Below are 27,734 nucleotides of genomic sequence, written 5' to 3'. Positions count from 1 at the left end.
GAATGAGATGTTTATTTGTGTAATCCTCACAAATATCCATAGTTGAATATGCAGCTAAGAGGCATGGCATTGATCATGCCCTGCAGCCATGTGAAAGTGTCCCTAAATACAATATAGGCCTTTGTCTCAGCTCCCTATTGTTGTCAAAAGTAGCAAGTGTGGTGTTTATTAGGGTCCTAGCGGTGGTGGTGGTGTTATATCCTTTAATGTAAAAAGGAGCTAGTCTGCTTGAAGGTAGAGCACAAAATCTGTTAAAACTACCTAACAGCTGTTGCCTCTGAGAACTTCTTTCTCTGCTCATGTAATGGTTATCCCCAGCTAGAGCTTTTACCTGCTGATGTGCAATTCTCCTTTGAAATCCCCAGGTTTTGGTCATGTGATGGAGGTCCAGCATAGGTAATTGCTTTGTCATTGGTACTAAAGATACAACAAATGCGTGAACTGAGACGGTGTCTTTCAGTTTGATCCCAGAGCAAGTTGCTTGCCTATTTTTCTTAATCTCACTGAGAAGCAAGAATTGGAAGATAGGGCTTGGTAGCAATGGTAGGTGATGCTGTTAAATTTGGGTCTTGAGGTACTGGTGGAGTAGAAGTCTCATATAGATGATTCACTGGACGTATTTGTCTAATGGACATCTCTTTGTGTAGCTGGAAGGTTCTTTTTCTTTATAACATTGTGACAAGGTATACTCTCAATTACAGGGGCTGTATCCTGAATCTCATGGTATAATTGATAACAAGATGTATGACCCCAAAACAAATGCATCCTTCACGCTTAAAAGTGAAGAGAAGTTTAATCCACAGTGGTACCAAGGACAGCCTGTAAGTATTAATACACTGCTGAGAATGTACATCAGCCTGTTATGTTACTTAATATCACTTGGATGCACAGCGATGCTAAAAGAGTACAGAGGGTACTTCTAAGTCAGCCAAGAAGCATGACTCAGTATGATTAGGAATTACCATACTAGAGCTGCAAAACGACAAATGAAACAAAGTGTAACGGATTTTGTTGAACTTAAATGGAATTTTCTTTAAGGAGAAAACCAGCTTACAATGACTAATAGGGATACCAGATTTCGTTCTATTTTTAATATGTTGGGCTTGCAGTTAACTTCGCTGAGTAAATTAACAGACCAGTTAGTTTTAGTAATAAGCAGTAGTAAAGGTTTACACTCTGCCCAAATTACTACTATGTCTAAAGATGTGGTTTTAGAAGAAGAAGTCTCAGTTCAATCATACAGCTATGGCAAATCTGCTGAGACTGCCGTCAAAATGAAGTGGTATGGGAAAGTTTGGGTGAGTGCTAGCTTGAAGAATAGCGAGGGAACAGATGCAACTATTTAGTAATGTGGGGAGGACCGGAATTTTTTTTTTTTTTTCCTTAGGAAAGAACACAGAAGCATAGACTTTGCAGGCCAGTGAGAAGAAAGTGGTGTAAAAGTCAGGCAGAAGGCAGACGAATCTGCAAATCATTAGATCAGCAGCAAAATCAGAAGAGTTGCTCCCATATTTCAAAGTATGTGGAGCGTAGGTCCTTGGAACTTTCCCATCTCTTCTTGCTTCACTATTCTTGAGACATTTCCCCTTCCTGGTGTTCAGCTGTGGTTCTACTGTTGCATTACTGCTCCCTCCATGGGAGCTAATGGTTCCTACTTCTGTCCTGGCTCCCCCCAGTGTAGCAGCAGAAAGGATGTGAGTGTTTGCCACAAGGAATCAGGCTGCAAGGTATATCTGAACTGCCCATAGTGATGACATGCAAGATTGACTGTCTGGAGTGCTCCACTTAGTTACACTTTTAGTTTTTTGATCTTGCTGAAAAGGTGCAGAGCTGGTAGGGGCAGTAGTGGATCAGGCAGTTAGTTAATTCAGTGACCCACACTAATAATGATGATTTGTTCTCCTGCAGATTTGGCTAACGGCTATGTACCAAGGTCTAAAAGCAGGTACGTTCTTTTGGCCTGGGTCAGACGTAGCTGTTAATGGAACCTTTCCAAACCTGTATGAAAAATACAATAGGTATGTAAACTCCTGTGTCTTGGATGAATATTTTACTTTAACTGTTGCAATGGGACAGACACCAGAGAAAGCATAACTTTTTTATTCCTGCTGTTCTAAATAGTTGTACACAATGTGGAAAAAAAGATAGGATCCAGTTAACTTTGTTTCCGTATATTGTAGATTCTTTATCTAATCATTTTGCCATTCCTCAGCAAATGTTTTAAAGATGTGGAAAAATGAGCTTGAAGAGCAGCCAGCTTTGAAGCTTTAGTGCTTTTCTGCTTCTATTTATAAAAATCTTTTATGGGTGTGTTTAGAGTCATTCAGTCCAAACCTCTCATACAGTTGAATATATCAGGTCATGATGTGATATTGTCCATGAAAACTAAAGTTTTACTGTTGACTGTGGTAAATTGTTCTAATCAAAAATTATTTTCATTGCAAATTTTGAAAATATTTCACATTAAGGCAGTCATATTTTAGTCAGTGATTGCTCTTCACTGCAATTAAACATTTTCTGCCTAATGAAAATTCTACATAAATCTGTTTATTACCATTTATTTAATAATCTCAAATCTTGCCCAAGAAATGAGGCTTTTCATTTCTATGTTCCTAGGATCATTTTCTCTTACTACACCCTTCATATAGCTTGGAAATTCTGGTTCTTGACTTCCTACCTACATTTTGTTTTTCCTCTAGGAACTTGTACATTGTTACATGAACTTGTGTTAAGTAGCTGAAGTACTAAGTTTTTGGGTACCTCATGTTGTTACAGGTCAACATGCTTATTGTTGGTCTACTTCAGTAATTGATATAGAGCATCTTCTTTCTGACATAGTATGAGAGCTTGTATTCAAACAGATTAAACGTTTAAAAAAAAAACCCTAAACACCCCCAAACTGAAACTTTTTCAAAACATAATACAGGAATGAAAACCTAGACATGATTTTGTACCTTGAAGCCAATTATTCTCTTTATAATGAACATAAGCAATACTGGGAGCTTTATCCTGATCACATTGCAATCAATGGGGACAATATTCAAGGGAGCTGTAGATCAGGCCATTAACTCCTGTTGAGTCACAGGCAATTAACATTGATAAACTCACATCCTGCTAAATAGCTGTTAACAGCATCCAGTTGAATTCAATTTTCTCTGCTAAAGTACATTGATTTTTGTAATGTATGACTAAAATTTTTTTAGCTCTTGGAAATACACGGTTGGCTGATCTTGTGTTGTTCTGATACAGCTCAATCCCCTTTGAAGAAAGAGTGATAACTGTTCTTCGCTGGCTGCAGCTACCTGAAGATGAAAGGTAGGTATACATTTGCAAGTATAAGTTCCTGTTCAAGTGGTATTGCAATGAATTACTTTGTAAATATGATTTCTGTTTTAAACAATAACTTATGCATTATTCTAACAATGTTAAAATATTATTTAATGCAAGCCTGTTTCTATGACTGAAACCTTTTTTATTAAGTTACATTAAAGGGAAATAGAGAAATGTATCCTTCCTCTAAATGAGAGCATTGTTTCCAATATTTGATATCCATTGTTGAAATATAATCTCTTCAAACTGTCTCAACGTGTATGTAAAATATTACATTTTTGGTACTGTTTGATATAGACCACACTTTTACACTCTGTATTTAGAAGAACCAGATTCCTCAGGCCATAAGTTTGGACCAGTAAGCAGCGGAGTAAGTAGTTTTGTAGCTTGTTAATTTTTTAAATTTTTTTTTTAATTTGAAGCTTTGCTCTGGCTCTATAATAAACTTCAGTAATTCATGTTAGATTAACCAAGACCATGTTCAGTATGCTTATTAGGAAAAACAAAATAAATCTATGAATAGACAGCCCATCTATAATTAACATTGATACAAAGCATGTAATAAACAGCCTATTTAGTAAGACTAATTTTTATTTTCTTTATTTCAATAACTTTTAAATTGCCAAAGCATGCTTGGGTATGTCTTGTATGCTGCTTTATCTGCTCCTACTAATTCATTATGTTGATTTGGGGGGGGGGGGGGGGCGAGGTTAGACAGAAAGTTTATATACTTTCAATTTAGCAAGAACCAACATTTTTATAGCAATGGTCCCAAGTTTTGGTGATTAAGTAATCATGTTATAATTGTCATTCATTTTCTCCCAGTCTCTGTGCAAAGGTTAGATGAATATTGGTCTTATCTCCCTGCAGTTAGATTTTTATGCCTTCTCAGAAAGAGGGTGATAAAAGGGGCATTCACCCCATCACAGTCTGTGTTGTACCTATTGTATAAATAGGAAGTCTTTGGGACTGTGACTATTTTCAAAAAAAGAAGTCTGAAAAATAGCTTTACATTTTAACAAACTCAAGTGAAAAATGCAAAGGAAAAAGCTCTTGGAAATTCAGGAACACTGTAAAAACTCTCCTGTCTTGAATGGTTAGGAAGTTTGGGCATCTTAACTAGGTATTTAACTTCAATAGTGATGACGATGAAAAGCTCTTGCCAACTTCTCTTGAGGTGTGAGCAGTTACTGTTCCTGTAAGGAACTGCAAGATGAATGTAAGTGCCTAGTGAGGTAGCAGACAACTAATTGGAACTGCATTATAGGGAATGTGTTCAAATTGGTTATCCTTTTCTTTGGTTAATAAGTGGATCTAAAGTTCTGTATGTTAGGAATGCTCTGGAGAGAAAGACCCTGAGGGTTTATATGTAGTCTTTCTGGAGCATCTCATCTTTGGTCACACAAAGCAAGACAACTTGTCCAAGTAGCTCAGTGAGGTAACAGAATGACTTAATTTAAAAATACTTTTTTGTATTGTTTACTTAGCAAGTAGTCAAAAGTAGCCCCAGTGGCTGTACCTACGCAAGTGAGCTTGAATGCCAGACCCCTGATCATGAAAAGTGCTGGACTGGTAGCTTGTTCTTTGGCTTTTTCAGTCCCTTTAAACTAGTTTGCTCTGAGGCTAATATCCAGTTACAATTTCAAGGACAGTTTGCTCCAGGGTCTCTCCCAACAGGGATTTTGAGGAAGAGTGCCGCAGGCTTGGCTTCCTCTATTCTCTTCAGCGCTCTGGTATTCTCCCATCAGCATCTGCACTCTTAGGCATTCCCTGTTGTCCTTGGTTGTGCCCCTGGTAGATGCAACAAACATCTTCAATTTCATACTTTAAAACCACCCTTGCTGGTTATAATCTGGGTGTGTGGGTTTGGGGTTTTTTACTTTTTTTTTTTTTAAATGTCTTCAACTGAAATAACATAAAAATGTGTAGCTGTGTCTTAGTACAGTGTGGGGCCCAGAAAAAGTTGGGGCCAGGAGCTGTATAGTGTAGATATAGCCAGTCTTCTGTAGATGGAGGTAGCCCCGAGCAGTGCAGGTGCTAGGCAGTCTGCAGGCTCCCATTTCTATTTAGCAGTATAGCTGTACCTGTTGGGTCCATTCTCACTAGATGTAAAGACTATGCATCTAAAAGGTGTACAACTGAGAGAAGGAGGAACAGGAAAAAAGCAGGTTTAACGGGGTATTGAGAATGCTGTAAGTCTCCCGTCCTCACAGTTCCTCATATTAGTGTGCGCTGTATGTGCTCTGTCATGAGTTTGGGGGTTACTGCACTGTTCTAGGTCCCCTGTGTCCTTCATTTATATCTGGACTGCATCTAGCCTTGAATGGTCTATAAGAAGAGCTCCTTATTTTTTATTAGCATGTACTGTTACAGTTTAAATTTATTCACTCTCCCTAGAAATAAATACTGTTTTTTAATTGAAGGGATTAACACTTACTTTACATTCCTATTTTGTCCTGCAGGTCATTATGGCATTACAGAGAGTGGACAACATAGTAGGGATGCTGATGGATGGTCTCAAGCAAATGAACTTGCATAAATGCCTGAACATTATTTTTATATCAGATCATGGTAAATTTTATTTTATAAAATATATCAGAATTTTGAAGAGCTGTTTTTATAAAGTAATATTCTGAGTTTGTACTTGCATGTTTCTGGCAAGGTTAATGAAGCAGCTACTACCTAGAAATTATGTTTTTTATTATCAAGATGCTGTAAGAGATAATCAGTGTAGGTGAGAATCAGACTATTTTGAGGGGGAGAGGGGAGAATTAGAGAACATAGGGAGGGATTAAACAATTTTCATATTTTATTCCTAATTCCTCGTGTGACCATTAGCAGCCGATAAAAGAAATAAAAATGTGAATTGTAAAAAATAACTTCATTTTATTCTATCTTTTAACTACACTACACAGCAATAGTTTGAGAATTGCTGAAGTGAAAATACAAGCCATATCTTCCTTTCAGTTATTAGTTCGCTTATCCATTATTAGAAGGCTGTGAATATGAAACTTTGATTTATTGCAGTAATAGCTTTTCTATATTTCTGGAATTATTTCTATAAGTTATGTATTTTACCAATACATTTTTTTCTGCTTCTTTTCCTGGCAAACAAAATATAAGCACACTTCTATGCAGCATGAAATTCATTTGCAGAACTCATTGCCACTGGGAATGATCCAAGCCAAATATCTATACAGGTTTAAAAAATGTTTACAAAATGAATGGAGGGTAAACCTGTCAAGAATTAAGAATTCAAATGCAATATGCAACTTGAAGTCCCTTTTGACTTCCGGAAACTGATAAGGAACACTGCAAGGAAGATGCTTATGGGATATTTCTCTAGACATGTTACTGAACTCTATTAGGTAGGATATTGGGCTAAATGAATATTTAGTCTGACCATTACTACTGTTCTTAGGTTTATAAGATTTCTTTCCCTTCAGAGAAGAAAATTTATCTATTTATTCAATTGCAGTATCTTTCTCGGCTGAGGAAATGGCAGATTGTGTCTATTTGTGTAATATTTTGTTTTCTGTACGTGAGTATTGTGGTCTCCTTGGATCAGATGTCTTGGGGTTGCTGATAAAGACTTGAGAAATTACTTTTCTGACTTCTACAACTTAAATTACATGTCTGCTCAGAAAGGCTACTCTACATTGATATTCCCACTTTTAATAAAATTTATTTCCTTTTGCAGGGATGGAAGCAGGGAGCTGCAGAAAAACAGCATATCTGAACAGCTATCTGGACGATGTTCAACATTTCATGGTAGTACCTGGTCCTGCAGCTCGCCTAAGACCTAATAATGTTCCAGATGAGTATTTCTCTTGTATGTAATTGCTAAACTAATTTTTGTTATTTGGCTATATGCTTTTGTACTTTATGAATAGAAACTTAGGATCCGCACATTCCACTGGTAAATGTGAGTGAAGGTCAGCTAGGGACAATCTGGATAATGATGAAAAGAAAATATTGAGTAGTGCACCTGTGTTTTTAAAGACCATTTGACTTTGCAGGTCTGAAAGTGTATTTGAATCCTACAGATTACTTTTGCAGGCTGCCTCAGTGACCAACTGCAAATGCTCTTGCCTTGTGAATGGTATTCCTTTGAATCAGATCTCTGGTGCTCAAGACAGACCAAAAATCTCCCCTTGTGTCTCACCTACTTTCCTGATTTACCAGTTTATGTATAAATTTGCTGTATTTCTGTCTTAAAGGAATGTTAGAATGTTACTATCTCTTACATATTATTTTATGAGTATTATAATATATTTTCTAGTTATTAAAAAAATGGCTTAATGGCCTGACAGCAGTTGAGTAAACTGCAAACAATCATAAACAAGATGATGAAAAACCTAAGTAAAAATCAACAAATGCTTACAAATTTTAAACTTTGATTCATTATGCAGTCTCATTTTAGGTGAAGGATTTAATGCCTGCAGGTTTTGGTACTTTTTAATGTTGAATGCAGGCATTTCCTTCATGTTTCATAAGGCTTTTTTCTATCTAGATTATTGTTCTCCATGCCCTTTAAAACTTGTAGGCCTCAACTTCAGTGACTTTAAGTCTTGTTTACTTCATTGCTTGATGCTATTCTAAACTGTTTTAAATGTTTCCTTGGAGAACATGGGAGTCAAATGCAGTTCCAGGTTGTCCCTGGAGAAACAAGTTCAGGAAGAAAAGCAGAGTATCTCCTGCTTTTGACACATGCACTGTTTTCATGAAGTAGCATAGCTGTCTTTGTAGTACTGAATATTTCTATGCAGGAATTATTAATGGTTCCCTTGTGAGTGTTATCCTTTATGTAATTTAGTCAAGCATTGGATATCAGCCTCAGAACAGAGTAACTGCGTGAAATGTAATGGGCCTGTGTTAGGCAAAATGTCAAAATAAATGATGTAATGGTCCCTTTTGGCTTGAGTCCAAGCATCTGAATCTTAGCCAGCTTGCACTTGGCTATCTTTCTAAGGATTGTTGCCAGGTAAAACTGCTGTCCTGATAGTTGTATTTGTTTTTTTCCTTAGCAGTTTATTAGTAAGCAGTAAAAATCCAGCTTGATTAGCACAGCATTTAGTTGCTGCTTGTGAAATCTTACTACTTGGATTATTTTTCTAACTGTGGCTAACAGTTTAAAATTTTAAGCTGTAAATAAGTAAGCAAGGGGAGGAGAGACTGTGAACTAAAACTTCATAAAAGCAATAGCTTGACAGTTTAGTGATTGTTTTGCTCCACATGATTTTCATTCTGGAAAAATAATTTCTTATCTCCAGAAATTTTTTGAAACTGAGCTAATTATATTACATGGTGGGAATGCTTCCATTTTACATCTGATTTTTTTTTTAACTTAGGTGACTAATTCTTACATATGATTCTTCTAGTTAATTATGAAGGCATTGTCAGAAACCTCACAGTAAGTGTTATCTGTTGTTCTAGCTTAATTTCTACTGACATTTACAGTTATTTTATAGCATTAGCTGTTTACTGGGCTACCTACATAGCATCTGGACTTTGAATCAGTGACCTTCCATGTGCTATACAGTTAACAACAACAGGAGTAGTTCCACGCAGGGGAAGGGAAGGTCAGAGTTGAGTAAGGTGTCATATGGCTGTTTGTGGTTGTGCATTAACTAAGGTTTTGTGTTAATTTCTTTTCACTAGCTCTTAGATAGCACTGTATCATGTTGCTTTTCAAACTGGAAAACTTTTGTATCTGGACCATACTGGCTGAGGGCCAAGTCAGTGTAAAGCTCAGCTCTGTTTCCTGGGCAAGCATAAGATTTTCTTGCCCACACCTTTTTGATAAACAGCTTTGAGAGAGGTTATTGATTTTTTTTTTTTTTGTCAGTTCCAGCTTAAGGAATTTGCTTTTCTGCTCTATACCTGGCTTCTGTTCTCATCTCTGCACCACAATCTGTTTGCCTCTCAGTTGTGAGGCACCACTGTCGCTGAGAGCTATGCTGTTTGTATAGATGACTTCGCTATTCAAAAATTCTAATATTACAGTAGAGGGATTTTTGTTTGGTTGGTTTTTGGTTTGTTTTTTGTTTGGTTTTTTTTTTAAATGCTTAATAGATCTTAGTTGGTGGAAAAATGTATTTGTGCTTGAGTGACCAATCTAAAACCCCTTTGAATGTCTGTTACTTTCTGTATTACACAGCTGTAGAATTACTGCACTGGATAGTCTCCTACCACTTGTGAAAGTATCGTGATGTTCATGTCTCAGTGTAGTTCTTTATTAATTCTAAGCAGTACTGTTTGGTTCTGTACAATTGTAGGCTGTAAGAAAAAAGAGTAAGTTATGTTCATAATCCAATATAAATATTCTTCTAATAACTATTGAGTGCAAAACCAGTCAGTATTTGTTATTTAAATAGTTATTAGTATCTATGTCCCAGACCATATGACTCCAAACCTTATGTAGTCCTGTTGTCCTAAGTGGAAGTTATTGCAGACCCTTAGCAATTGAAGTGCTTTAACTGTGCATGTCATTAAGCAAAAATTTGGTGAAATGTACATTTTATATTTTAATTTAAACATTTCAGTGCATAGAACCAAATCAGCCTTTCAAAGCTTATATGAAACAGCTGCTACCCAAGCGTTTCCATTATTCCTATAACGACCGGATTGAACCATTACACTTTTATTTAGACTCCCAATGGCAGCTTGCTAGGTAAGTTAGTTTTCAGTACTTGATTAAACAGCAAATGATTTCTTGTTTTCTCATAGCTTTTATCTTCCAGATACTTAGAGTTCAGTGATAGCTATTGGAGTGTGGTATTCTTGTTTGTCATAGCAAAAGGCATAGCGAAGAAACAATGCATGCTTTTCTCAACAGCTTTTGCTGGCTTGAGGAGGCTCAATTCTAAACTGGCAGCTATAGATACTCTCCCTGCTGAGTATGCAGGTAGCAGCAGTCTTTGTGACACAAATGTTAGAAACTAAGATCCCCTTTGCCAGATACTTGAGCACATCTTGCCATGCTTTAGGAGTTTCCAAAGTGAGTCACAAAAGCTAAGCATGTGGATAACTACTCAGTTGACTCAGTCTTGTGAGTGATCCACTGGCATACATTGAACTTACTGAGCCCACTGTTGTTAATTACCCTACATGTTCTGATCAATGAATTCACAGCTCCCGATGTAATGGCATCTGCTATAATAATATAATTTTGAACGCCTCTGTGATACTCCAGGGCTTTAATCATGAAAGAGTTTTTCTGTCTATGTATTCAGTAGGTCCTGTTGTATAACACCATAAATGCGTGCAAGTCATGCAAACAACGTTTGGGTTACTAGAACTGTACGCATCTAAGTAATAGGTATGGACCTAGCATATGTTGGAGATTTGGTTTTATTAGACTGTAAGATGCCCAGCTGAATGCTCTAAATTACATTAGAGTTTTTATTAAAAAACAACACCCCCCCCCCTTAAGAATCTACTTATATAAAGTACTGCAAAGTTCTGTTACCCAAATGACAGTGAAGTGCAAATCTCTTATCCTGAGAACAAACATTTTGTTCATCTATCATCTGATATTTTACTTTAAGTGACTATGGATACTTGAGAAGTCCAAAGGGATAACATTTGCAGAGAAAACTATCATTCTGATTTTAAAGGCATTCTCTTCTAGAGCTTAAAGATTTTCTATTCCCTATGGACAATCCTTTAAATCTTTTAATAGACAAGTAAACAATGCATCACTGAATGTATTTTATACTGATAAGGTTTGTAAAGTGTGAGTTATATAAACTGTGAATTTTTGATAGGAAACCGCTCGAGATTAAAAGCTGCATAGGTGGATTCCATGGCTCAGACAATCGCTTCCCCAGTATGCAGGTGAGACTTAAACTTATGCTAGCTCTTATTTTTAGCTTCTTATATTTCTAAATGTGTTTGCTGGGTTTTTGGTTTTGGGGGTTTTTTTGTTTGTTTTTGTTGTTGTTTTTTTTTTTTTAAGATCTGTGACACTATTCCATATTTAATCTTCCATGATTTGACAATGGAAAACCTGTTGATAGGGTACCCAGTAATGGGTTACAACCAGCAAGGCCACATGATGCCAAATGCCAGCTTAGTATATTCTCTGTCTGCTACAGTTTGACTGTGTAAATATTTTTCAGTAGGTTGACTCTATTCAAACTCTTTGCCAGACTTGGGACTGTCAGTTCATAGCATTCCTAATTGGTCTTGAAACAGATATAACTTATCCTTCTGAGGCTAACATTACGGCAGCATAAACTTCATACTCTTAATTACCTAGTTCAACAGAAAGGAGGTACCATGTTCCTGCCTCATCTAATTCAAATTAGGCTTGTTGAGTAAATTATTAGCCTACAGATTTTAGTATCAACAGTTGCAGAATGACAGCCTGCATTATGCTTTAATCTCAAAAAAACAAGTTAGAATTGAGTTTTTAGCCTCTGTTTTTGCCACACAACTATGAAATCTGAGACAATTGCATTGTTTGGAAAGAGCTTTGAGATCTTACCTAGGAAGATGCTGTAGAGTGCAAAGCATCTGTCAGTCATTCACTATCTTGATACCACAGATTGTTTCACTTAATTAAAAATAAGCTGAATATCTCAGGATAAGCTTAAAAACAATCTTTTTGTCAGCAGTTGAGTTTAAGCACCTGCTGCCCATGCCTCCTTGTTCTTATTCCTGCAACAAACCCTGCTCTGTGCTAGTGTAAGCTTTGCGTGGCTGCAGTGTTAAGTAGGTCGGGGAACTGAACCAGAAGGAAAAGAGCCAGCAGGAAAAAAGAAAATTTGTTGAGTTGGCTGTGTTCCTGGATCAGGTTCACTGTATGGCTACACAATAGCTTGTGCCAGTACAGCTCGGGAAGTGGTGCAAGAAGAAAGAACAGCTGCAAACCAGTCGTAGAAGCCTAGGATGTTGCCATTGCTTAAACCATTTAAAACATTGCTACCAACAAATGTTTTTATAACCTTAAGTTAAAAGCTTCCAAATTGTTTACAGGGCATGAAATGTGATGGTTATTTTGGCTCAACATTTCCATTAAATCTCTTAAACCATTTAAGAAAATTAATTTAATTTCTTCAAAAGCAGGGAAGAGCAAGGGACTTCATAAGTGGCTGAAGGCAATTTTTTAAAAGCAACAATGAGATAGAATCATGTTTCCTAATACTCTTTTACTACTTTTTAAAATTATTCTTATACAATTACTTTTCTTAAGAAAAAAAACTGCTTTTGTCTTGATCCATACTATGTGGGTAAAGTAAAGGTTAAGTTCTTGGAAGAAAATGCCTTCTGTGAAGATATTTTCCATTTCAACTTGTCTTAAACAGAGTTCCACTGTACTTTTCTCTGTAAACCCTAGGCTATCTTTATTGGTTTTGGACCAGGATTCAAGTTTCGTACTCAAGTTGATCCATTTGAAAACATTGAAGTATATAATTTAATGTGTGGTAAGTACAACTGATGATGGGGGACATCTTTGTTCGGTAAAATATAATATCTTTTGGACATTGTAAATCTTCTAATAACAGCTTTTTAAGTGTCCTTAGAAATTTGTCCTTAAGACTCGCTGCTGATCTTCACAAATAAAAAGCTGTTTGTTTTTCTGAGAAAGGTCCAGCTTCTAAATGACTAGCAGCTGTTTAGGATCTACTGATCAGGCCACCTTGTATCTATCCTTTCCACTGGTCACTCTGTGTGTTCCTCTGGCTGCTGCCGCTTTGACTCGCCACTACTAAAACTGACTACTTCACAATCTCTCTACCATCAAGAAGAAAGGATATTTCTCTCTCATATCTAGCTAGAGGCTTTATCAGACTAATCACTCAGGCGACCTTATTCAGGCAGAACAGTACATAACAAGCATAGTAATGGGTATGGGTACAGCTGCCAGGCAGCTCATTTTCAGAAGGCCTGAGTCAGTCACCCCCTCTGCTTTTTATGCACTTGAACAATTCCTTATATTGTCATGTGTTTTCTTATTTGTTGTTTTCATTTACCATATTTTTTAGTTACTTGATATAAATAGGTTTTTAATTCAGATAAAATTTAAGTTTTTTTGGTTTTGTTTACTTGATTCATATAATAAACCCTCCCCCAAGTTCATCATTGTATGTGTCCCTGTTTAATTTATGTGTTGTATCTTTTAATACTAAACTTGGATGTTTCCCTGTCCATTCTTATTGTGTAATACAACAGGTGTTTCAAATACGCTGTTTTTTTATTGATGGGCTGCAACTCTCTTATTAGTTTGTAGTCCTATTGCTTTGGAGTCTCACTCTAGAGCTAGTTGTCTCTGCCATAGTCAGGTTTCACATTTCTCACCCCTCTATGATGTCACTCAAAAATTCATAATTGATTTCTGTTCCATGCACTCTGCTTCTGCATCTGAGTATGACAGACAGCTCGCTCCATATACAGATACTCTTCACTTTATTTTCTGACACCGTACAGTACACAGCACCAGAGAATTGGTGTTTCTGAAAATTAGATGCTTTGTGCCCCCCTCCCCTTTCAAACGCAATGTTACTGTGACTCCTTGTTCCTTTGTCTCATCTTTGTTCTGTATTTCATGGTTTCTCCAAAAGTCTTTCACTAGTCCTACCACATTCTGTTCATTTATTCCCCTTGAGGTCTTCACCTGTTTTCCATTATTTCCTGCCTACTTCTCTCTCTTGCCAGGACCTATACTTGCTCTAACATCTGCATCTGTGAGAGAAAGTATTACCAAAGGGTTTGATCCAGGAAACAGTTAACGGGAGCACTGCACATGCTTGAGATCAGTGGCGATATTCAGGTATACCACATTTAAACCATGTGTTTAAATTCTTTGCTGGAATAGGAAACAGGCCGTTGTCAGGAAGTGTGTGTCTCAGCCTTGTATGCTTTGCTGTCTTATGTCATGGTTGATCTTGAGCCACCTTATTGTGCCCCCCTGACCTGTTCTGTGTATGCTGCATGGGAGGGGTAGAGTTCTTACTGGCATCTCAGTGAAGCAAGTTCAGTGACAGATCAGGTGTTTAAGTGCAGTCATTGAGGTCTAGATTTCCTCCGTACTGTATAGAAAGAATTAGAAGAATAGGAAAAAGTGCAAATAATGTGCAAAGAAACACACAAAAAGAAATAATGTGCAAAAGCCAGCACATTAACATTCAGATAGAAAATTAAGTGAGGCAATTTACTCAACCTTTTCCTTGCCCAGGCCTTAGGTGCCTTCTGGACTGCAGAAAGGCATCTTCTTTCACTTGTCTGGGCCTTAGCATTTCTTATGGAAGTGCCTGACTGCACCTTCTTGTAAAGTGCAGCCAGAGAAGAGATACTGTTTCCCATTTGTCCAACATCTCAGCACTTAAAGCATGAGCACCAGATATGTATGACTGTCTTGTCTGAATTGGGGAATTTCACCTCATGTTTTCTAAGGTGTTCAAACTGCCAGACTTGGGGATTTCTGGGGTGTTGTGAATTCCTGGATACTCCACTTAATAGGAACATAACAATGTAATTTAGCTGTTGAAGTGGGGACCTGAGTTCTGGGACTGGTTCTGATTTGGTTTTTTGCTGCTTTGTGTGATGTATTTATTGGAGCAGGGGCTACTAAGATTAGAAAGGTTGTTTTGGTTTTGTTTTGGGTTTTTTTTCCCAAAGCAAAACAGGTTCATCTGGAGGGAATGACATTAAACATGAGTGGCACAGTGCAGGGATAAATGTGTTCAATTCCCTGTGTAGGAATGGAAGTTCAGCTCTAACTCTTGTGCTATAGGTGCTTGATCTAGACACCAAGCTTTTGGATACAAGTGTGTCTCATCACCTGCTATGTTTTGAAAAAACCTCATTTCATATATTTAGTATAAGTTAAGTGGAAGAACAAAATATTATGAATGCTAGCAAGGATTAAGCATGAAATAGGGCTTGATCTCTTCAGTATTTAAGGTGTCTGAAGTGTCTCTGAGCATTGGTGGTTGGCAGCTTTTAGCTGTTTGAGTTAATTTAATGGCAGAGATTTAGGTGTTTGTGGGGTAGAGATGGTTTTGTGGTTAGACTACTTTGGTGAGAATTTTGAAGCTTAGCATTTTCGACCTAAGTGACAAGCAGAAACCTATATTCTGTCTAGGTTCTTTTCCGGCTTTACCCTTTAGTGATGCTGTTGTGGTTTAACCCCAACCAGCAACTAAGCACCATGCAGCCACTCGCTTACTCCTTCCCCATCTCCCTGGTGGGATGGGGAAGAGAATTGGTGACAAAAAACATAAAACTTGTGAGTTAAGAATAGTTGAATAATTGAAATAAAATAAAATATACTAATAATAATAGTAATGAAAAGGAAGATAACAAAAAGGGAGAGAGATAAAACCCATGAAAGACAAGTGATGCACAACACAATTGGTCACCACCTGCTGACTGGTGCCCAGCCAGTCCCTGAGCAGCGATCTGCCCCTCCTGGCCAGTTCCCCCCAGTTATATACTGAGCATGATGTCCTATGTTATAGAATCTCCTTTTGGCTAGTTTGGGTTAGCTGTCCTGGCTATGTTCCCTCCAAGCTTCTTGCTGGCAGAGCATGGGAAACTGAAAAATCCTTGACTTAGGATAAGCACTACTTAGCAACAGCTAAAACATCAGTGTGTTATCAACATTATTCTCATACTAAATCCAAAATGCAGCACTGTACTAGTTACTAGGAAGAAAACTAACTGTCCCAGCTGAAACCAGGACAGGTGCTTATTAACTGAAGCTTGTGTATTTAATTTCCAAATAATTAAAACAAAAACCAAAAAGCCTCCAGACTTATTCCCCAAAGCTTCAATGTTATGTAGTTGCTAGTTTCCTGTGTTTGAATTCCCATTCTGTCCCCCACTGCAAGTTTGGATGCTGCAAGTTCACTTCCCTTCACATGTTAGCCTCTGTCACTTTTTGCGCTTGTTCTGTCCCTCTTTACACGCAGACTAATACTATCCTGAGCCCTAGCTAAGAACACGTGTGCTTCCTTTTAAAGGAGTTATATTGCTTTCTCTTTTGAGTGTTAGGAGCAGCAAGCAGTGCAGCTTTATTGACTCACCCATACTTGTAATCACAATGCAAGTAGCAGTGTATTACAGTCTTTCTCATCCCCTTAATATCACTTGAATTCTTTCATAGATTTGCTTGATTTGAAACCAGCCCCAAACAATGGAACTCATGGGCGCCTAAACCATCTTTTAAGGAACCCTGTTTACACTCCCCACCATCCCAAAGAAACAAGCCATCCTTCAGAATGCTCTGTGGTAGGACAAAGAGCCTTTTCAGTGGGCCTTGGCTGCTCCTGCAGGACAGGGGTAAGTACTGAAATGGTTAAAGTTGTGGAAGCAGATGTCTGTGGTGTATTCAAAGAGTGAAACTCTGGATTCTCCAGAGTGTATCTTTACCTGCTAGTTTTGCAGTCCCCTACTATTGGTTTCAAAATGAAATCTTGCCTGGGGTTAGTGGGTATTAGCCTGTATTTGTATATTCATTTTTGCAGTTTGCTTATGTTAAGTCATATCCAGCTCTGAAGAGCTTGGAAGATGCCACAGAAGCAAGCTTTGATGGGGAAATTCAGTTCTTCCTTGCTTCACTTACTTATGTTGAAATTTCCCTTCTGTAAATGTTGTGTGTTTGGGCTGTGGTTTTCAAGGCTGTAGATTTACTTGTGGCGAAGATTTGTTTCTGCAAATTCTCCATAGCCCCTCTCCAGTAAATGTCAGTGAGTTCTGTATAGGGATAACTTGCGAGGCAGATGTTGCATTTGGTACTTTAAGTGTAGTAGTGGATCATAACATGGTTTGTAGAACACTTAGTAGAATCTCACTGGTTTTGCTTTGTAATTATAGGGCTTGCCAGTCAGGGATTTTCATCAGCGTTTAAATCTCACTGAAACAGAAGGTAAGAACTTTAGATAGTAATATAAAATTGTAACAAAAATGTAAGAATTATTAAAAAATATAGAATGTTTGATGTCTAAACCTCTGAGAAACTCTCAAGTACATGAGGTAAAAGTTCTTCGAAATACTCACTGGGACCATAGCTCTGAGGTTTTCAGACAGTCCTACTGAACCATTTTTTTCTCAAATGTGTATCGTTATGCATGTGTCTTTATGGCACATGTATTATCTGATATTTTTGAATTTTCTAGCACTGAAGTAATGAGCACTCCAGAATGGGAAGCAAAAGTGGTGTATGGGGAAGTATCTGATAAGAAATCCCTGCAAATAGAGACATCGTGATGGCAGAATACTTTTAATGAAGTGTAAGGGGTATTTTACATGTTTGAGTTGTTACATGGTCTTAAGCTATTGCTTGTTTTACTTACGCTTTATTTCCGTTCTTTGGACATACACATGCCATGTTTGAGCTGCAATTTCTAATGCTGTAGACATGCTCATGACTCTTAAAACAAAATAAACTATTTTGAGCATGAAGCAGGTAAGACAATAAGTAAAACATGAAAACCGTAAGTCAAAATGGAATGTAGCCCTTGGTGCTAATACCTTAAAAGATGAAATCAAGATGATTAGGCTGTCAGAGAAATAAGCTGATAGAGACCTTGCCTTGTGTGTGTTCATGAAACCTTGTTTCTTACACGAATAAACTCTGTATTTGGTGACGCCCCCCTGTAGCTCACTATTAAGAACTGGACGTAAATGCTCATAACAGGCAGGATCCAGTACTTGCTGCTTATTCAGGGCTAACTTAAGGCTTCTGTTGGTTTGTGTAGGTTGCCCTGGCACAAAGAGCAGATGAAGCTTTCTTGAATCTTTTCCAGTAACAACAGGGCATCTTTTTAAAATGTGTCCCAGAAACCTTTTAAAATAACTTTCAGTGTTGTAACACTCATGAGAGCAACAAAATGAAATCCAATTAGTACAATATGGTGTATTGTAAGCACGTAAGTGGTTTCACTGACACAGGCTTGGCTAATGTGTAGGTGGATGCCAGAGTGCCTTGCTGAACCTGGCTTTGAAGAAATATGGCAAGGCCAGGCACAGTCCTGTATTGTAGAAATAGAAACCTAAGGCTTTAAACCTACGGTTTTGAAACAGTAGGATTTTGGCTTGGATTATCAGCGAGACCTTGCTTAGCACTGGTCTTAATAGCAGTAATTTCCTTATAAATTATATGAATTAAGCACTTATTAATTAGATATAAAAAGCATTATCACACAAAAAACTTCTAGTAACCAGCCTAGAAGCTTCTTAAGACTATTTAGAGTTTATTAGTTACCTCAGTTTGCATATTGTCTCATTGATTGTCATAACTTGACAGCCTGTAAGAACAACAAAATATTAGCTGCATCTTTAGTTTTATGAAAAAAATGTGAATTGTTTGCTTTTTCCCCCCATGGGTGGAGAAATAAATGGCATAATCTTGACTATTTTTGTGTTGTGGCATTACAGTAGAAAAAATCTGCAGTATTTATTGCTCAATTTCTTCCCCATTTAAAACAGTTGCCTTGAAATTGTAGTTACGCATAATTTGTGGATGGTAGTGACCTATCTAATGGAAAATATACTTTGACACCTTCTTTATAATTCCAGTCATGTAATGATTGAAAATACTTGCATTTTCAACAGCGAAGTAATATTTTTGTTCTAAAATATTTCTATGATGTGCTAGTTTTCTTCAGTTTTTATTTTACATCAGAAAACTTGAAACTTGAAAACTTTTGTTTCCAGTTGGCAAAATTTTAAATATTCAATGTTTTGATGAAATTGAAGTCTACCTTAGTGGTTTAAAACTGAAACTTTCTGCTGACATTTGACTACAGCAAATGATTGCAAGAGCACCTGTTTCCTAAGACTCTGTTTTGTTCCTTCTTTGCTTTTTCTTCAAGATAAATGGTAGTGACTCTAAAGTAATTCTGTTGCTAACTCTGCTTTACTTTTCAGCTTCTGTCTAATGACTTACCCTCTGCTGATCCCACATAACTTTTCTGATACAGTTTTAAAGGAAAGTCTTCAGTCTTCAATTGGATGCAGTAGTTGGCAATGCCTTAGGCAAGGGTCTGCCAAAAACTCTGTGCAGTGTCATAATAAAACATTTGGAGATATCTTTCTCTGTATATAAACTTTCTAAAGAAGTGTGGTCCATGAGAGAGAAGAAGGAAGGTTTTGTGACTATCACACTCATTATAAAGCGAGTCCTTGCACATCTGAAAATTCAACCAGTACTTCATTGTATCATTTATTTAGATGTCTATATTTCGTAGTCCTTTAAATGTCACTTTTACATGTGACTTTGTGGTTTCTACTAAAATAGTCCCCTCAGTGGATTTCAAATCACCACAATTGGTTACTGTCCCATCTAAATGTTACATAGAAGCAGATCCCACATTATATACTTAAATTGAAACATAAAGTTGGCAAAGACTTTAACTTTGAAACTTAGATCCATCTCCTGTTTTAAATGGCAAAATGTTTTGTTTTAAATATAAACTTAATTTGTACAGTGTAAGTTTAAATGATGGCTTTGTACTGGCTTTGTCATTTAATTCATTGCCTTATAGAAACTCTACCTTTGATATAAGAATGAAAACTTTTTTGTTCTGTTACTGTGACTTCTCTTTGTTTGGCAATTGGAAATTGAGGCAACCTTAGCTGTATAGAAGAGAAAGATGCTTAACAACCGGTATTGATTGAAATGTAAAAAGCACTATTTCTGCTGCAGTTAAGAAGATAGAGAAACTTACTTTACCCTATGGACGGCCCAGGGTTCTGCAGAAGAGACATAGTTACTGTCTCCTTTACCATCACCGTTATGTGAGTGGATACAGCAGGGAATATGGGATGTCCCTGTGGAGTGCGTACACTGTTAACAAAGATGTAAGTATATGAAGAAAGGTTAGAAGCAACCTTGAAAGGTAAAAAGCTTGAATGTCAGTTATTCCTGAACACTACTTAGATCTAATGATATTATCTCCCAGGGAACAAAGTAGAACCACATGAGAGAAAAAGAGGAATTTTGTATGAGCTTTTCTTCTCTTTCCTATATTAATAAGGATTGGCTTTGACACTGTCCTGTTTCTTGGAGTGAGCTGCAGTTTTGCCTCCAAAGTAAGCAGATCCACCAGGATATGAGGACCCTATTGCCATTGATATAGAAGCCCTATGAGTCTGCACTGGGCTACTGCTTGGCAGCACAGGTCTGCTATAGCAGTTTGCCAGTGTTGTCCTCAAAGTCTGGTCTCAACGTGGGTTTTGTGGTCTTAAAGCAGTATTTGTAATGTGGCAGGATCCTTTTGAAAAAAAAAAATCTCAGGACTATCTTGAACCATTCATGCCCTGATCCAGTCCTTCTCTCAGAAGATTGTCCTGACTGGGGTGGGGGGAAGAGGTCAATGGAGATAAATCTGGTCTTTGCTGTCCTGAACCCTATGCTAAGGTGCACGTGTTCATGCAGAGCACTGATCTTGTGAATTAAAGTGTTTTTCAAGTTGGCCTTTCCCATTCAGAGAAAATTTAGAAGCCATGTCATGCTTAAAAGGAATTAGGACAGTAGAGGATGCTTTTCAGTTTGATTATCTGGGAATCATAGGTTTTAAATTTAATTATAACAGTCACTATTTAACTAAACTCTGGCAATATTTGTTTGATCCTAAATATTTTGAGGTTAGTGGCCTGAAGTGACCAGTTACTCTTAACAAGTGGCCCAGTAGAGAGAGATGGCTAACAACACATTTGGCTGCCACTGATTGCTAGCCTGAATGAACAAGTACCTTTACAGTAGATCAGGTTATCTTTAATGGGCACCTCTAGGTTGTCTTTTTGAAGACATTATTCTCAACTCAACTAAAATGCTGCAATTCTGTTCACTTTATTTCCAAAATATATGAAATGGATGGGAGTGCTTGTTTTCCACTGACAAAAGAGGAACAATTCTTGCATCTTAGTTAAGTCCCTTCACACCATTAAAGGTAGTTGCAGCTAAATAGTTAGAGTTCTGCAGTCCCCCAGAGAGAGAATTATTGTAAGTCAGCTATCTGTTTTACCAATGATTCTTTCTTCTTGTTTAATAGGCCAAATGGGTTTCTGCTACAGAAGATATCTCCAGCTGTTTACACAAGGATGTTCGTATTTCTTTTAATCATAACCAGACATGTTTGTTTTACAACAATCACCCTCACCTAACTTATGGATTCCTTTCTCCTCTAAGTAAGTACATTGCCTTCATTGTACAGCATATCTGATTTAAATAACTTCTAATGTAGTAGGTGTAGTCTTTTATAGATGTTCTTGATAACTAATCAGAGTACAAAGCAGTAGTTCCTGAATTGTTGCAGTTCACTTCAGTATATGAGAAAGAAAAACATTTTAGGCACTTCAGCAGTTGGTGGGTTTTCCAAGGTAAGGTCATTTAGTACTTCCTGAAAGCTTTGGAACTTGTCAGGTTTCTAAAGTGGCATCTTGTAGAAGAAACTGGAAGGAACATGTAAGCCTTGTGTCAAGTCTGGCAAGCTAGTAAATTGTAAATTCACTTTGTATGACAGGTGTTAGTTGGAACTATTCAAAGTAAAATTCAGGGATGTTTCATGAAGTAAAAAACTGCCTTGATAAGTTTATTTTCTATCTGAAATATACTGTTGTGTGCCATATGTGGTCTTTACTGAAGCAATTCAGCATTGGTCTGAAGAATGCAGCTCTGATTCTCAAACATATTAAAAAATACTTAACTGTTTACAATTGGTTAAATTGTTTGAACTGTTGCAGACCTGATTTGGAAGCATTTTACATCGACTTTACTGCATAATGTACCGAGTAGTAGGTTATTTAAACATCCACATCAAGTTTAATTTGCAAAGTTCCAATAGAGCTCCTATTTTTATGCCTAGATTTTGCAGTCAGAACAAATTGGTCTGACATTCATGAGGTGAATTTTATTCCCTTCCCCATAATTCAAAAGTTTGTTCAAAATTTGTCCACTGTATATCTGACAAGTGCAATTACTGTTGCTGCTTATAAGATTATTTTGGATGGGGTCCAGCATTTACTGAAGTTAGCACTTAGACCCACATCAGCTCCACCTTAATGTTATTACACTGATCTTTAAAATGCAAATTTAAAGTAACAAATCCAAGTAACTAATTGCTTTTTTTGTTTTAGATTTCATGACAGGTGAAAAGAAACCTCACTATGATGCCTTGCTTACTAGCAACATTGTGCCAATGTATCCAGCATTTAAAGGTATTTTATTTGTATGCATATTTTGTGTGTACAGTCAAATATAAGAAAGACTGCTGGTTTTTTGCTTGCTTCCAAACCATGCAAATGATCCCTGGTACAGCTGCTTCTGTAAAATAAGACCTCCCTGACTGTGGGCTTCTTAACCTCGATGAAAAGTTCCTTGAAGTAGGATTATCACTTGTGAAAAAGGCCCACCATTGTGAGCTCCTAATCAACTGGCTCATTACATGGGAGCATAGTATAAATGTCTCTATTTACTGTCTGACTTTTTTTTTTTTTTTTGCATTTTCCTACCTACCTAAACAGGGGTTTATACTGCATAACTTCTAGAGAAATCAGATACTACATATAATTATGAGTTAAATTTATTTCCAGTTTATGAATGTCTTCTAAACTCAGATGAGTTTCCAGGCAGGAATCTAGGGTCTTGATCACTAAGGAAACAGGAAAATAATCATGTCTCTAGTAGAAAAGGGATGAAGACCTGGGCTTTCCTTGGTGAAAGGGAACATGAGATACTTGGCTGAAGGAAATTAAGCATATTCCTGGTGGAAAAGAAGGATAACTATGGCACTTCCTCTGGACAAGAGATGTCCCATTTTGTAACGGAATAGGGATCAGCTCTTAACTGTAATTAAAAATATCATTGTTGTGGTTTAACTCCAGCTGGCAAGTAAGCACCACACAGCTACTCACTCACCCCCACCCCATGGGATGGGGGAGAGAATTGGGGGGGGGGGGAGTAAAACATGTGGGTTGAGATAAAGACAGTTTAATAGGACAGAAAAGGAAGGGAAAATACTACTACTATTAAGAGAATATACAAAAAAAATGATGCACAATACAATTGCTTACCACCTGATGATCAATGCCCAGCCCATCCCTGAGCCACAGTGCCCCATGGCCAACTCCCCCCAGTTCATATACTGGGCATGATGTAATATGGTATGGAATACCCCTTTGGCCAGTTTGGGTCAGCTGTCCTGGCTGTGTCGCCTCCCAGTTTCTTGTGCACTCCCAGCCTCTGCTGGCAGGACAGTATGAAAAGCTGAAAAGTCCTTGATTTAGTTGTTGCTAAACAGTGTTTATACTAAAACATCAGTGCATTATCAACATTATTCTCCCTAGCTTATCATGTCTGTTTATACTCCACTGAAAACTCTGCAGAGTTGTATTAACAGCTTCTACCTTGGAGATTGTTTCCCACTTCCATTACTGTGTTTCAGTGCTATGGAACTACTTCCATCAATACCTGCTACCTAAATATGCTGCAGCCAGGAGCGGTGTCAATGTAGTCAGCGGTCCTGTGTTTGATTATGACTCTGATGGGCTCTATGATACCCCAGAAAAGGTGAAAAGGTGGGAACTTTTCACATTCTAATCTTCTGTTTCTTTCCTCCATTGGTGGTGAAAAAGTAATTATGATCCTCATTATTAAGGAAAGCATCTTGCAGAGATGGGCCATTGGCAGGTTATGTCAGTTCAGAGAGACAAATGGCCCTAAGCAGATACAGAAGTATAAAGCTAAGAAATAAGCAACAAGCACAAAGAGAAAATGCACCCTCAAAATGTGTTATCCTAAAACCTGAAGGTGAAATGTAAGAGAAGCTGTTGCATGTGAAAGAATGTCTGCTAGCCTGAAATCTTATGACATTGCCTCTAGGAGTGGATGAGGCAGGGGCTTATCCCTGGTGTCATAGTTGACACTTCTGAGCTGGCAGTGTTCTTCTACAAAGTTGTGAGTTCAAATACACTAGTTAGCAAAACTGGCTCAAGCCAGCAGGCAGACAGTTTTCTGGGTTCAGGCTGAACCCTCCATCTAGTCTGTATTCTTACATATTTTTATGATAAATCAGTTTGTTGTTATACCTCGTCAAACTTGTTACTTAGATCAGCCTACAAGCCAAACTTGATTTGCAAAATGGTAATCTGGAATTTTCCTTCCAGGCCTAAGCTTTCTTTGGGCTAAATAGGTGGATTGCTAAAATTGATATGCCAGACTGTCATTTAGTCTTTGTGCAGGTATGATTTGGTGGATTTACAGAAAGATCTCTTGTGTTTCAGACACCCCAGTAATTCAGAAGTTCCAGTTCCAACTCACTTCTTCATTGTGCTGACTAGTTGTAAAAATACTTCTGAAACTCCTCTGGAGTGTGAAGGGTCTCTAGATGCTTTGTCTTTCATTGTACCTCACAGAGAAGACAACAGTGAAAGCTGTGCAGTAAGTAGTCTATTCAGTCCCCATAAACACCTGAAGTCGGGCTTGAGCTTGTTTTGCTTGGATATCCATGATTAATTAGTTAGAGTCTATGAAGACTCTATCCTCATAGTACTCTATCATGATCATCTTGAGAGAGAAGACAATATTTTTGTAAACAGAATTATATTAAAGTCTGTATATATGCTCAAATGTGAAAATAGAAGTTCCCTGTTCAAAGAGCAAAACTTAGAGCTAGCGGGGTAGAGTCAGAGTATGTTGAGACCATCAACATGATACATACATAGACTTCCGTAGCACAAATACACAGTCAACAGCTGAGAAGGATGAAGAGCTTCTAGGAAAAGATAAGCCATCCAGAAAGAAGGGTCAGTGCTAGGCCAAATGCATACCCAAAAGGAGAAGAAACAGATGTTCCTGAAGGGCACTGGTTCCTTCTAGTTCAGGTACCTTGGCATTGTGATGAGAATGCACATAGCTACACTCCATGCTTTGTTCTGGTTTACATGGAGAATGTCAGCGAAGAATTATACAAGTCACCTCCCAAGTCAGGCACAGCTCTCAGAAATAGTTTAATATAGAGATGGTGGATAGATGCTGGACCTCATCTGCCATATCCCCATTATCACTGGTACAGCTACAAGCTCTCTATACTTGAGGAAGTAGCAGCAAGTACTAAGTTCAGGCAAGCTTATAACGATTTATAATCCAGTGCTCACTGTTTGTTAGATGTTTGCCAACAGTTACTGCTTTGTGCCTTTATAAAACACCAAAAGCTCTTTTGCTAATTGATTAAATGTACATCAGAAAGTGTTTTACAAACGTTTTTTTTTCTTTTTTTTCCTTCCTTTGTCCCAACAGGATGGCAAGTCTGAGTCTGTGTGGGTTGAAGAGAGAATGAAGTTTCATACAGCTCGGATCAGAGATATAGAATTACTTACTGGACTCAGCTTCTATCAAGACAGAAAACAGCCAGTATCTGAGATTTTACAGTTAAAAACATATTTACCAACTTTTGAAACAGTCTGATTTTTCCTATGGAATGTTGTTATCCATTTCACAACTGATATGTAAATAGACTGTTTTTAATTAATGTAAACTTTTTTTAAATAAGCTGGAACATTTATTGAGAACTCTTGACCAAAATGCCAGTAGGGAGGAGAGTGGGTGCCATATCTGTATCTCAGGGACTCCTGATGGACTATGTATGTAACATAGGCTGGCAGCTCCTTTCATTCCCACTTGAATGTGGTAGAACCATGTCCATTACTAAATGCTAACAGCATTTGATCATCATAGTCTGAGACACAAACAAAAATGTTATCTTTTGTATGCACTAGAGAGGGAGAAGTTTATAAAGTATGGGTTATGATCAATATTCTGCTTCAAAAATATAGGTAATTACTCAATACAGTTCTGAGAAGTAACTACATTCTTGGTGACTGTTGAAATATAAACAGCACCTCTCACTCCAGTTTTCCTTGAGGTATGAATTACATTCTGAGCTTTGGGTCTCATAAAATAATGCAGTGTTATGGTGCAAGAAGCTATACTGAGGTTAGTAAAACTGGTAACTGGAACTTCCCCAACACAGAAAAGAGCCTAGCTAAAGGAGTTCTGTTACCTGGGAAGCCTTGGTATGTTGCTGCCCTCTGGTGTCTCCAACACTGAAGGAGAATTTGATGGATGTTGTATATGCATCCTTGAAATGAGCAGGTATAGGATGCATCAAGTCACCTGCAAATCAGAAGAAATTAAATCAGGAATATCTCTGAGCTCCTAGAAATAATTATCTTTCTTCAAATTAAACAAATTTGATGAAAAGATTTTGCTTCCTCAAAACAAAGATGTCTTTCTCAATTTGGTGCATGATTTTGTCAGCTGTGGTTTTGAAATCCCATTTTTGTCAAGAAAAGGTAATATTGCACTAAGAATGTTGTCTTAGACTGCTAAGTTGATCTTCTCTAATGGCATGTCTCATCACTACGGTAAATGCCCACAGGCCATTCAGTTGTCTGTTGGCAGCAAATGATGAGATCCTAGCTGCATTTGTAGCTGTTCTTAGTGCTACATCATCCAAATTCCAGCTCACATAAGTTACCCATGTTGAATGCATATGCTGCCAGATGCAAGTTCTGAAGAAGCATGTAATGAACTTTCTTGGAAGCTTTCAGGCTACACAAACAGCTGCTATAGGCACTCAGGAGTGTAGGAACTCCCTCCTTTTCCAGTACACATGCTATCACCTTTGTAATTCTCCCACTCTCTCTAAAGCTGATGAGCCAAAATTGGCTCTGTTATGTATGAAGTTTGGCATAGTCAATTACACATTTATGTTCCTTTCATTTAAAAAGAAGAAAATACATCACGCACAAGTGTGTTAGAAGAATGAAGAGCCCGTGACTGAGCAGAGAGGCATTTTACGTTACAGCTTGGTCAGGGGATGTTGGAGGCTGGATTCAAAGCCTGCTGAAGTTGGTGGAAGCTTTTCCATTAACTTCCGTTTGAGTGGGCTGAAATCCTGGGACCATTTTTTCTTTTAACCAAATGTATTTTCTTGATCTTCTGTTAAAAGCATGGTTTTTTTTTTTTTCCTAAAGTAGTTTCACTGTGTGAAATTTAAATGTGTTGTAGCAACCTCACATTATGATATGACTGTGACAGCATTATTCAGTGTAACTGCTTTGTAACATTGCCTGTGACCAATAAAGACATCAGAAGTAGTATGCTGTTCCTGACCCTTTCTGTACCAAATGCTACTGGCTAGTTAAACACTGGTGCAGATATAGAGCACTATTTCACATTATTTTTGGGGGGTGGGGAGGGGGTTGCTTCAATCCCTGCTCTTTGAGTTGAAAATAACTTCTCCAACTGGAAAGTTGAAGTTTCATTATTGGAAGGGGGAGATAGGAAGAAAGATGATCACAATGTTCTTAAATTTTTTTTAGAACTGGTACTGTCTCCTGAATGGATGTGACAGATGTTAACATCTTCAGAAAGTAGAGTGGTGCCAGTT

General features: G+C 37.6%; 1 protein-coding gene across 1 annotated transcript in view; it reads left to right on the top strand.

Moving 5' to 3' along the window:
* Positions 1-27,441, top strand: part of ENPP1 (ectonucleotide pyrophosphatase/phosphodiesterase 1) — a 59,149-nt gene extending 31,708 nt beyond the window's left edge. Inside the window, exons 8-25 of the mRNA XM_069787316.1 lie at positions 702-821; positions 1,909-2,018; positions 3,250-3,315; positions 3,628-3,700; positions 5,793-5,901; positions 7,031-7,162; positions 8,712-8,743; positions 9,876-10,003; positions 11,100-11,169; positions 12,674-12,761; positions 16,445-16,620; positions 17,155-17,206; positions 19,988-20,142; positions 21,336-21,471; positions 22,420-22,500; positions 23,727-23,859; positions 24,565-24,721; positions 25,580-27,441. Coding sequence (XP_069643417.1) covers positions 702-821; positions 1,909-2,018; positions 3,250-3,315; positions 3,628-3,700; positions 5,793-5,901; positions 7,031-7,162; positions 8,712-8,743; positions 9,876-10,003; positions 11,100-11,169; positions 12,674-12,761; positions 16,445-16,620; positions 17,155-17,206; positions 19,988-20,142; positions 21,336-21,471; positions 22,420-22,500; positions 23,727-23,859; positions 24,565-24,721; positions 25,580-25,747 — 1,986 coding nt within the window. The 3' untranslated portion in view covers positions 25,748-27,441. The remainder of the gene's footprint in view (positions 1-701; positions 822-1,908; positions 2,019-3,249; positions 3,316-3,627; positions 3,701-5,792; positions 5,902-7,030; positions 7,163-8,711; positions 8,744-9,875; positions 10,004-11,099; positions 11,170-12,673; positions 12,762-16,444; positions 16,621-17,154; positions 17,207-19,987; positions 20,143-21,335; positions 21,472-22,419; positions 22,501-23,726; positions 23,860-24,564; positions 24,722-25,579) is intronic.
* The last annotated feature ends 293 nt before the right edge of the window (positions 27,442-27,734 follow it).

The sequence above is a fragment of the Haliaeetus albicilla genome, chromosome 7 (assembly GCF_947461875.1).
Source record: "Haliaeetus albicilla chromosome 7, bHalAlb1.1, whole genome shotgun sequence".
Lineage (NCBI taxonomy): Eukaryota > Metazoa > Chordata > Aves > Accipitriformes > Accipitridae > Haliaeetus > Haliaeetus albicilla.
This window is presented reverse-complemented; position numbering and strand designations above follow the sequence as displayed.